The sequence below is a fragment of the Oncorhynchus gorbuscha genome, linkage group LG07 (genome assembly GCF_021184085.1).
Source record: "Oncorhynchus gorbuscha isolate QuinsamMale2020 ecotype Even-year linkage group LG07, OgorEven_v1.0, whole genome shotgun sequence".
In the NCBI taxonomy this organism is placed as follows: domain Eukaryota; kingdom Metazoa; phylum Chordata; class Actinopteri; order Salmoniformes; family Salmonidae; genus Oncorhynchus; species Oncorhynchus gorbuscha.
The window spans coordinates 48,721,327-48,733,686 of record NC_060179.1 but is presented as its reverse complement, the minus strand read 5'-3'; the positions used below and the strand labels follow the sequence as shown (position 1 = coordinate 48,733,686).

At 43.6% G+C, this 12,360-nt stretch overlaps 1 protein-coding gene across 3 annotated transcripts in view; it reads left to right on the top strand.

Annotated features, from left to right (window-relative positions):
- The window catches only part of LOC124039946 (zinc finger protein 281-like), a 34,495-nt gene extending 24,051 nt beyond the window's left edge, over positions 1–10,444 (top strand). For all 3 annotated transcript variants that reach the window (XM_046356531.1, XM_046356530.1, XM_046356532.1), the window contains exons 6-7: positions 5,469–5,587; positions 6,202–10,444. In XM_046356531.1, the coding sequence (XP_046212487.1) occupies positions 5,469–5,587; positions 6,202–7,827 (1,745 nt within the window). In that variant the 3' untranslated portion in view covers positions 7,828–10,444. The remainder of the gene's footprint in view (positions 1–5,468; positions 5,588–6,201) is intronic.
- Positions 10,445–12,360: the final 1,916 nt, after the last annotated feature.

Genomic DNA, 12,360 nt, shown 5'->3' with positions numbered 1-12,360 from the left:
CAACAAGGGCTCAGCATATGTGGGAACTCCTTCAAAAGTGAAAATTATTCCAGGTGAAGCTGGTTGAGATAATGCCAGAGTGCAAAGGGTGTCTACTTTAAAGAATCTCAAATATATCAAATGTATTTAACATTTTCTTTGGTTACTACATGATTTCATATGTGTTATTTCATAGTTAAGATGACTATTATTCTACAATGTACAAAATTGTAAAAAATAAAGACACCCTTGAATGAGTAGGTGTTAACTTTAGACTGGTACCCTATTAACCATGAATTTATTCATTATTCATTTACTTCAAAATATTTCAGTTTCATATTACATTTTGTTTTAGTTGATGACTTTATTTAATTTCAGAACATCTCATCTCTATAGAGCTGCTGTCTGATATCATACTTTTTTGACTGATGAATACAAGTACAAACTATCAATCTTAGATCAGGGATCGGTGACCCTGTTACTGGAGAGCCGCAGATACTGCAGGATTATGTCCCAACTAGGCACCACACTGAGCTACTTAGCTAATTGAGCAGTATCAGTGATTGCCTAATTCAACACACTTGGTTTTCCAGGTCTGATAAATCAAAAACATGTAGTGCTTGTGGCACTCTAGGACATGACTTGGATAATGTATTTTCATGTAGAGAACTCGTGAAGCAACTGCTCTGTATCGCTCTCGTGCATTCTTATCTCTTTTACGAAGCCAGCATAAAAGACACGCAGGACAGACAAGTATGCTCGCAATGGATTATGGTCATTGTAGTGAATTCCCACATTTCCTTCAACTATGTAGAGTATTGATTGGCCTGTTTTAAACTACTTAGTGTGTAGGGAGATAGGCAATAAATAGGCTATAGTGGCGAAATAATTACAATTTAGCCTTAACACGAGTGATAGCTGTGCTGATGATGATGTGCAAGTAGATACTGGGGTGCAAACTAATAACAAATAAATAACAATATGGGGAAGAGGTAGTTGGCTGTGCTATTTACAGATTTCGCTGTGTACAGGTACAGTGATCAGTAAGCTGCTCTGACAGCTGATGCTTGAAGTTAGTGAGGAAGATATGGGTCTCCACCTGAAGTGATTTTTGCAATTCGTTGCAGTCATTGGCAGCAGAGAACTGTAAGGAAAGGCGGCCAAAGGAGGTGTTGGCTTTGGGGATAACCAGTGAAATATACCTGCTGGAGCGTGTGCTACGGGAGGGGGTTGCTATGGTAACCAGTGAGCTGAGATAAGGAGGGGCTTTACCTAGAAAATACTTAAAGGTGACCTGGAGCCAGTGGGTTTGGCGACGAATATGTAGCGAGGGCCAGCCAACGAGAGCATATTGGGCTTTGGTGATAAAACGGATGGCGCTGTGATAGACTGCATCCAGTTTGTTGAGTAGAGTGTTGGAGGCCATTTTGTAAATGACATCGCCGGAGTCGAGGATCTGTAGGATGGTCAGTTTTACGAGGGTATTTTTGGCAGTATGAGTGAAGGATGCTGTGTTGCGAAATAGGAAGCAGATTCTAGACTTAAATTTGGATTGGAGATGCTTAATGTGAGTCTGGAAGGAGAGTTTTTAGTCTAACCAGACAGCTAGGTATTTGTAGTTGTCCACATTCTAAGTCAGAACCGTCCAGATTAGTGGGTGCGGACAGCAATCGGTTGAAGAGCATGCATTTGTAGTTTTACTAACCTTTAAGAGCAGTTGGAAGCCACGGAAGAAGTGTTGTATAGCGTTGAAGCTCGTTTGTGTCCAAGGAAGGGCCCGGTGTATACAGAATAGAAAGAGCGAGTCCAGATTGTCTAGCCCAGCGAATTTGTAAGGGTTCAGATTTTGCATTTCTTTTAGAACCTCAGCTATCTGGATTTGGATGAAGGAGAAGCGGGGGGGATTGGGCAAGTTGCTGCAGGGGGTGCAGAGCTGTTGGTAGGGGTAGCCAGATGGAAAGCATGGCCAGTTGTAGAAAAATGTTTCTTGAAATTCTCGATTATTGTAGTTTTATCAGTGGTGACATTATTCCCTAGCTTCAATGCAGTGGGCAGCTGGGAGGAGGTGCTCTTATTCTCCATGGACTTTTTGGAATTAGTGCTACGGTATGCAAATTTCTGTTTGAAAAAGCTAGCGTTAGGAATGCTGACTGACTGTGTATATTAGTTCCTGACGTACATATCGCGGGGGCTATTTGATGCTATTACAGTACACCATGGGATGTTTTTGTGCTGGTCAAGGGCAGTCAAGTCTGGCATGAACCAAGGGCTATATCTGTTTTTAGTTCTAAAAAAAATTGAACGGGGCATGCTTATTTAAGATGGTGAGGAAAGCACTTTTAAAGAACAACCAGGCATCCTCTACTGATGGAGTGAGGTCAATATCCTTCCAGGATACCCGGGCCTGGTCGATTTAGAAAGGCCTGCTTGCTGAAGTGTTTCAGGGAGCGTTTGACAGTGATGGGGTGGTCGCAGGCAGTGATCGCTGAGATCCTGGTTGAAGACAGCAAGATGGTCCGGATGGTATCTATGGGGGTGCCCATGTTTATGGATTTAGGGTTGTATAATTTGTGAGATTAAGGGCATCTAGTTTAGATTGTCGGACGCCTGGGGTGCTAAGCATATCCCAGTTTAGGTCACCTAATAGTACGGACTCTAAGGTCTAAGGTCACAGTGGCGGTGTTTTGCAGTTGTTTTTGAAAGTGGTATGAATATCTGTTCCAGAGCTCGTAATAGATTACAGCAAGAAAATGGTTAGGCTTGACCAACTGAGGAGCTATTACAATGTTGGACGGACAGGTAGATAATGGTTAGGCTTGACCACCTGAGGAGCTATTACAATGTTGGACGGACAGGTAGAAAATGGTTAGGCTTGACCAACTGAGGAGCTATTACAATGTTGGACGGACAGGTAGATAATGGTTAGGCTTGACCACCTGAGGAGCTATTACAATGTTGGACGGACAGGTAGAAAATGGTTAGGCTTGACCAACTGAGGATCTATTACAATGTTGGACGGACAGGTAGATAATGATTAGGCTTGACCACCTGAGGAGCTATTACAATGTTGGACGGACAGGTAGAAAATGGTTAGGCTTGACCAACTGAGGATCTATTACAATGTTGGACGGACAGGTAGAAAATGGTTAGGCTTGACCAACTGAGGAGCTATTACAATGTTGGACGGACAGGTAGAAAATGGTTAGGCTTGACCACCTGAGGAGCTATTACAATGTTGGACGGACAGGTAGAAAATGGTTAGGCTTGACCAACTGAGGAGCTATTACAATGTTGGACGGACAGGTAGATAATGGTTAGGCTTGACCACCTGAGGAGCTATTACAATGTTGGACGGACAGGTAAAAAATGGTTAGGCTTGACCAACTGAGGATCTATTACAATGTTGGACGGACAGGTAGAAAATGGTTAGGCTTGACCACCTGAGGAGCTATTACAATGTTGGACGGACAGGTAGATAATGGTTAGGCTTGACCACCTGAGGAGCTATTACAATGTTGGACGGACAGGTAGAAAATGGTTAGGCTTGACCAACTGAGGAGCTATTACAATGTTGGACGGACAGGTAGATAATGGTTAGGCTTGACCACCTGAGGAGCTATTACAATGTTGGACGGACAGGTAGAAAATGGTTAGGCTTGACCAACTGAGGATCTATTACAATGTTGGACGGACAGGTAGAAAATGGTTAGGCTTGACCAACTGAGGAGCTATTACAATGTTGGACGGACAGGTAGAAAATGGTGGAGGTATGTGTTTTGGAGGATGCTCAACATTGCCATCATGAATGCATACATTGTGTGGGGGGATGGGAAGGGGCCCGCAATGGCCCCTTCCCAGAAACAGCAGGCGCTGGTCCCTGAAGGCATTCAAAATGCAGCTTGTGCATTCAATTTGTGATTTGCAGTGCTTACGGGAAGTATTCAGACCCCTGAACTTTTTCCACATTTTGTTACGTTACAGCCTTGTACTAAAATCTATTCAATATTTGAATTGATTAAATATCAACACAATACCCCATAATGACAAAGCAAAAACATTTTTATTTTTATTTTTGCTAATGCATTAAATAAAGATACCTTATTTACATAAGTATTCATACCCTTTACTATGAGACTTGAAATTGAGCTCACGTGCATCCTGTTTCCATTGATTATCCTTGATTTTTCTGCAACTTGATTGTTGTCTAACTGTGGTATATTCAATTGATTGGGCGTGATTTGGAAAGGCGCACACACCTGTCTATATAAGGTCTCACAGTTGACAGTGCATGTCGGCGCGAAAACCAAGCCATGAGGTCGAGGGAATTGTCCTTAGGGCTCAGAGACAGGATTGTGTTGATGCACAGATCTGGGAAGGGTACCAAAACAATTCTGCAGGATTGAAGGTACCCAACAACCGTGGCCTTCATTCTTAAATTGAAGAAGTTTGGACTCTTCCTTCAGCTTTCTGTCCGGCTGAACTGCGCAATCGGGAGAATGGCCTTGGTCAGGGAGGTGACCAAGAAATAGAAGGTAACTCTAGCCACTCTCCAGAGTTCCTGTGGAGATGGTTGTCCTTCTGGAATTTTCTCCCATCTCTGCAGCACTCCACCAATCAGGCCTTTATGGCAGAGTGGCCAGATGGCAGTAAAAGGCACATGACAGCCCGCTTGTAGTTTGCCAAAAGGCACTTAGACTTTCAGACCATGAGAAACAAGGTTTTCTGTTCTGAATAAACCAAGATTGAACTCTCTGTTCTCAATGCCAAGCTTCACGTCTGGAGAAAACATGGCACCATCCCTACGGTAAAGCATGGTGGTGGAAGCATCATGCTGTGGGGATGTTTTTCAGGGACAGGGACTGGGAGACAAGTCAGGATTGAGGCAAAGATGAACGGCGCAAAGTACAGAGATCCTTGACGTAAACCTGCTCAGGACCTCAGACTTGGGAGACGGTTCACCTTCCAACAGGACAACAACCCTTAGCACACAGCCAAGACAATGCAGGAGTGTCTTCAGGACAAGTCTCCGATCGAACATCTCTGGAGAGACCTGAAAGTAGCTGTGCAGCGACGCTCCCCATCCATCATGACAGAGCTTGAGAAGGTCTGCAGAGAAGAATGGGATAAACTCTCCAAATACAGGTGTGCCAAGCTTGTAGTGTCATACCCAAGTAGCCTTGAGGCTGTAATCTCAGCCAAAGGTGACTCAACAAAATACTGAGTAAAGGGTCTGAATACTTACGTAAATCTGGTATTTCCATTTTTTTCAAATACATTTACACAAAAAAATAACCTTTTTTTGCTTTGTCATTATGGGTATTGTGTGTAGATTGATGAGTTTAAAAAAAATGTTATATATAATCCATTTTAGTATGATTGAAACGTCAGGCAATTGTTTCTAAAAAAAAATGAACATTTATCTAGATCGGTTAATCGCTCGGGACGAGCTTTGAGTGAGTAAATTTGGTTCCAACTGTGTCGGTTGTCAGGAGAGAAGCCCTTCAGCTGTGACCAGTGTAACATGTGCTTCATCCAGAAGTACCACATGGAGCGGCACAAGAGGACCCACAGCGGAGAGAAGCCATACAGGTGTGACACCTGCCAACAGGTCAGTTAGTCACACGGGTAGCTAGGATTTACCCTCAAATCCGAAACAGATATTTGATTGACAAAATACCTGTGTTCAAATACTATTTAAGGTATTTCAATACTTCTAAAATGTCTCTGAAAATAAAGTATTTAGAAAAATGGCATAGATTTCAAGTAGTTGAATATTGGCATGTATTTAAAAATACTCATGTCAATACTCCATGCATTAAAACCCAGGTCTGTTTTGTCCTAAGCTTATTTCAGATAATGTCTTTGGAAATAAGTCTTTGAAAATGGTTTCAGCCATTTATAGGAATTTGAAAGTACAAATACGAAAATAACCATGTATTTGAAACCAGGTCGGATTGACAATATGCCAATTCTTGATGTCACACTGAAGTTTGTCTCAATCTAGCCTATTTGTTTGCTCAAAATATAATGGATAATCCAGTGTTGGATGCTTGCAACGTGCTCTGTTATCACAGCCGTTTGGAACAGTAACGCTTGTTCGAGAGCACTTTGTGTGCATGTAACACTGGACAAATAGATCTTGTTGTCGTTGATCCATCTGCTCAATCGGGTGACGAGAACATATTTTAAAATGCTGTGCATCTCCCCCTGTTCACCCTGTAGTTTTTCTCGAGGACAGACCGGTTACTAAAGCACAAGCGGACCTGTGGAGAAGCCTTAAAGAAGGGACTAGACCCAAGCATGCTGCAGCTGGTTGATGCAGACATTGGCCACGGCAGCTACTCACTCACTCAGGGAAATTCTACCGCCACCTCTGGACGCAGGAGGGGCAAGTCCAAAAACGCAGGCGAAGGCATCAAGCGCATGCGGAAGAAGAGTGTGGCCGCCACCGCGTCGTCGGGAAGCCTGCAGGACTACGGCACGGACTGCTCCGACCTCGGGCCCATCATGCAGGGCCGCACACCCAAGCTGGTCTTCAAGAAGAACAATAAGTCCCTCAATTCCGTGGAGGACGGGGAGGAGAAGCTGCTGTCTCAGAAGCAGGGCTCCATGGAGCTGGCGGTGGGCTCAGGGCTCGAGGCCTTGGGCCTCCTCCAGGGCTCCTCCGATGGGGGCGCCAAGCAGGCCCAGTCAGCCACCAAGCAGGCCCAGTCAGCCACCAGCAACAACTACGACGGCGCCATGCAGTTTGTGAAGAAGCGTCGCTACCTCCAACATATGGCCAACAACGACTATGGGGCACCCTCCCTTCACATGGGCCAGCCCCAGTCCAGCAGTGTGATTCAGGGCTCGCTGGGCCACCAAAACGAGCCCGCCATGCTGGACGCCTTGCCCCTGGACCTCAAGCACCATGACAAGTCATGCATCCCGGACGAGGTGCTCCAGAGCTTGCTGGACCACTACAGCCACAAGTCAGACAACACACACCACCACCATAGTGACATAACCTTTGACCTCACCGACAGCAGTGGCTCGCACCACGTGGACCTGCAGCCGGCCGCACCTGTCACCCCAGAGTTGGATGACGACTCACCCAACGGCGGCGACAAGCAGGTGGTAATGAGCGAGTACTCCAAATTCCTACTGCAGGCCCTAGAGCGTACCAGCCACAGTGGGCCCTTCCCCACTCTGGGTCCCAGCAGGCCCTTCCCTCTGCTCCCTAGCAGCTCCAGCCCCACAGGGCCCTTCTTCCCTGACAAGCATGTCTATACTTCATCCCCGCTGGAATGTGGCTACCCACCATCCATCTCCTTGCCGTTGCCCAGCTCCACAGTCTCCTCTTCTTCGTTGTCATCCTCTAAGTCCCACTACGGCATACTGGTAGGCTCCCCGTCCCAGCCGGCCTTCCACCTCAATGGCCTGGAGGCGGCTAGCCACCAGCAGCTCACCCCGTCTCAGGAGCTTACTGAGCAGCTGGAGAAGCAGCACCACTCCCATGGGTTTCAGCTCACACCCCAGGAGCTGACTGCCGCCGGCGGGGCCACCAAGGAGCAGGGGGCCAAGGGAAACAGGAGCAACGGCTCCGGCAACTACGCCGACCTGGATACACCCAAGGAAGTGGACCTGCGGGCTACCTACCAGATCGAGAACTTTGCCCAGGCCTTCGGCTCCCAGTTCAAGTCGGGCCGCCATACCCCGCTGGGTTACAGCATTGACCTCCGGCCCGAGGTCGACCACAGAATACGGGCTACTGTGTCAGAATTCTCAGGGTTTGCCAGTTTGTTAGCTGATGTCAGCGAGCCAGTTAGTACAGGATCGAAAACCGCAACAAGTCAAAGTTTCAGGTAAGGGTTGAAAATAGGTGAACCTAGTTGTGGGTTTTGTTTTTCTTTGTGTTCCTATACCCTTCATTTTCTTCTTGTAGTGAGATTTTTTTTAAATGAAACACTGCCATTAAATGTTGATAACCAGAACTCTACCAGGGAAGGTCTTTTAAGGCCTCAAATGCAATTTTTAGATATTTGTTTGTATCTGTGTTTAGTCTTTATTTTGTTAGTGTAGTTGCTATGATATGAATTAAACCTACATTTGTATGTCATTTTAAAACAAAAGAATAGGGGGTAGTAAGCTATGAACTTAATTATTTCTTTCACCTGTAACCCCTTGTTTTAACATTCATACAGCTGTAAAGTATTAATGAATGATGAGAATTACAATAATAATAATTAAGCTTGTGTCAGGGAAAAGCCCAGAATTCAAATGGCAAAAAAAAGTTCTATACTGTCTGTTACAAGGATTGTGTTACTCAGGAATTAAGGCAAAATTGTGTAATAAGAATAACTTTGTATTATGAGATGCAACTGGCACACTTTTCACATATGTACTTTGAGACTACAAAGCTTTGTTACTATTTATCCCAGGAAGAGGGCGGAACAAAAAGACTTCACTGGATCTTCCTGTTGAGTTTTCCTCATCCAACCCTTTCCGCTACTTGTTATGGTACTTCTATGTCAATGTGAAAACAACCGCTCACATTTCCTCCATAAAGGGCCACATGTAAAAGACATGGGAACATGGATATTTATACACTCAAGAACTCATGGTGTACACACCCCAGCCTCAACAGAAATATCTGTTTAGCCATGCACCTCTTTGGAATGCCCCCCCCCCCCTTCAGTGGCCCATGACAAGGAAACACACTGGCCCCATTAGCGACATTTCAACAATTATATTGTCACACATTTTTACCGCTTTGTCCTCCACTCCTGGCTGTTACCCTTTTTTTTGGCAATGGAAATCAATGGAAAACAACATCGTAATTGAAAATGAAAAACAACCCGACTCAATTAAGGATGTGCAAAACCAATTGATTTTTATTGGATAAAATTGAACAGGGGTGGGTGGAATAGAGCGTGAGGGTGTTCTGTAGGGAGGGTTAGACTGGGGTTGAACGGTTATGACCATGGCCAGTTAGATGTATAGTTGCTTTAGTTTTTTGACTGTTTGGTCAGGTGGAGGGGTTGTTAGAATTGTATGTTACCCATTATTATGAGAGATGCAGACATTATGCTGGAACTCCCCCCACTGATGTACTAAGACTACTGGATGCAAAAATCAAACTATTTTTCCTTTATTTATTCTTAAAGATATTCTCCGGTACTTGAGTATACTTTTTAGCCAGGATTTCTCAAAGTAACGCCCACAAGCCAAAGGTGGTCCATGAAAAATAGCGTACTGTGTCACATATGTGCACCACATCATTGCTTGCTCTATTGTGTGTATGCGTCTTGCTAGCTGTCACTCAAATGGCGAAGGGCTGAAGCTCATTTGCGAAAACTCTAATTTCTAGAGGCGGGGGGGGCTGTCCAACGTGGGGGTAGATGTAAGCAAAATGGCTGCTCACAGCTTCCAGAAAAGTCTCAAACTAGGGATTTCATGTCCAATTGAGGACACAGTAATTCTGCTCATGTATATTATGCAGGTATGAACTACACAATGACACATCCAGCTCAAAGCTGGAGGTAAAAAAGATACTTGCTACTCGCCAAAGTGCCCGATCATGTCTTTAACCTAGCAAGTGTTTATTTTTACTGCATGTTTTGAAAGTGCAGTTATTCACTGCACCTCAATCCGTCTTCACCCTACAAAATCAGGCCTGATACTGAAAAATAACCTTGGTGATAGAGGCTCAACTTCACGTTATAACCCCCCCCCCCCCCCCCCCCCCAAATGCAGTCCTTCAAACATTGCGAGAATAAACAATGGCCTTTGTCTTCTTTGTCTCAAGCCACTTCTATCCTGGCAGCCAGGGTTGATCTTTTCCTACATCTGCTCAGATCTCAAGAAATGTAAGACTGGCAGGCCGGCCACTTCACTCCAAAACATACACTATGCGTTTAAAGAGAGAGCGAGAGGCTGAGAGAAACAAACGATAGGATTGACCTAAATATACCTCATCACTGAAGCTACAGAAAACAGGAACACGTGTTTTATGTATGTAGTGAAAATACTTGTAGTATAGGTTAAACATATTGTATAATCATGTAACACTGCTTGTGTTTACAATTATAGAAGAGCAATTGACTCGTTGAAATGCAAAATGTATTATCTTTTTTTGTCTGTAAAGCATTCACGCCAAGCAGTGTTGCATTCTAGGTGCCTCATAGAAACGTTCTCTTATGTTATATTCTTTTATTGTTGTTACTTGTCCTAAATGTTTTCATATCTCTAGAAGGATATTGTTTACAAAAATGTACAAAAACACTAAAAGTTTGTTCATTTGGTTTCTTCCCATATGCATGATCTGATGATTTTGTATGGCCCTTTTTTCTGATCGACCACAACACCTAATGTTGTAGCTGATGCTTCCCCATCCCTGTCCTTTTAGTTCCAGACCATTGTGATCTGATTTACAGGGCTGTACATGTTACTGCATTTAGAAACTGATTAGAGAAGCCAATAAACATTTTTTACCAAAAAAGAAACGACTAGACTTTATTGGTGTAGTGAAGTCTTTGACAACAGTTGTCATTTTGTAATGGTTTGAACCACAAGACTGGCAACTCAAATTTTGGTGATTGGATTAACTCACAATTAACTTTGGCAAGATTTGATTTACAGGGGGTCTACGGGGAGAAGTGCACTCTAAAGAAGAGGAACATCAACGTTAGCGTGATTTGAACCCTGATGCATGGCATTGTAGTATTACAAATCTTTCTAATATATTCTTTAATAAAATGTTTAAATGCTCTTATCTATTCAAAGCAGATGCTAACAGCCATGTTCTGTGACTGGTAAGTGACCTGGCATAATCAATTCTCCACACCAGTGTTTCCCAACTGGGGGTACGCGTACCCCTAGGAGTATGTGGGCATTCCCCAGGGGGTGTGTGGAAATAAAAGAAAATTCAATGTGAAAAAAAATATATTACTGTTAATTAAGTTATTTAAACACTATTGAACACAGTTTATCCCGTCTTCAATTTTATTGATTATTTACATTTTAAAATACTTAAAGTTGGATGAGGAAAGTTGTTTGAAATGTTTGGACATAGTTTACAGGTAACTTATTAGATAATGGTAATCATGTTGGGCGAGTTGGAACCGGTGTTTTTCTGAATCAAACGTGCCAAATACATGGACATTTTGGATATATAACGATGGAATTAATCGAAAAAAAGGACCATTTGTGATGTTTATGGGACATATTGGAGTGCCAACAGAGGATGATCCTCAAAGGTAAGGCATGAATTATATTGTTATTTCTGAGTTTTGTGTCGCGCCTGGCGGGTTGAAATATGATTGTCATGTGTTTGTATGCAGGGTGCTGTCCTCAGATAATAGCATGGTTTGCTTTTGCCGTAAAGCCTTTTTGAAATCTGACATGGTGGCTGGATTAACAAGAAGTTCATCTTTAATTTGTTGTATTGCACTTGTGAATGTATGAAAGGTAAATATTTCTAATAACTTAATTTGGCGCTCTGCCATTTCACCGGATGTTGTCAAATCGATCCCGCTAACGGGATTTGATCCATAAGAAGTTTTAATAAGAATTAGAACTTAGTGGGTTAAAAATATCTAAAATGTCATAAGGTGAATGCACCAATTTGTAAGTCGCTCTGGATAAGAGCGTCTGCTAAATGACCTAAATGTAAATGTAAATATAAATGCAACATGTAAAGTGTTGGTCTGTTTTCCATACACACAAAAAAAAGCTTATTTCTCTCATTTTGTGCATGTTTTGTCACACAACACAATACCACAGATGTCTCAAGTTGAGGGAGCTGCATGCTGACTGCAGGAATGTTCACCAGAGCTCTTGACAGATAATTTAATGTTAATTTCTCTACCACAAGCTGTCTCCAATGTCGTTTTAGAGAATTTGGCTGTACGTCTAACTGGCCTCTCAACTGCAGGCTAGTGTATTGCGTTGTGGGCGAGCAGTTTGCTGATGTCAACGTTGTGAACATAGTGCCCCATTGAGGCAGTGGGGTTATGGTATGGGCAGGCATAAGCAATGGACAACGAGCACGATTGCATTTTATCAATGGTAATTTGAATGCACAGAGATACTGTGACGAGATCCTGAGGCCCATTGTTGTGCCATTCATCTGCTGCCATCACCTCACGTTTCAGCATGATAATGCACGGCCCCATGTCACAAGGATCTGTACCCAATTCCTGGAAGCTGAAAATGTCCTGCATACTCAGTAAACATGTCATCCATCGAGCACGTTTGGAATGCTCTGGATCGATGTGTACTACAGCATGTTCCAGTTCCCGCCAATATCCACAAACATTTGCAAAGCCATTGAAGAGTGGGACAACATTCCACAGGCCGCAGTCAACAGCCTGATCAACTCTATGCAAAGGAGATCGCGCT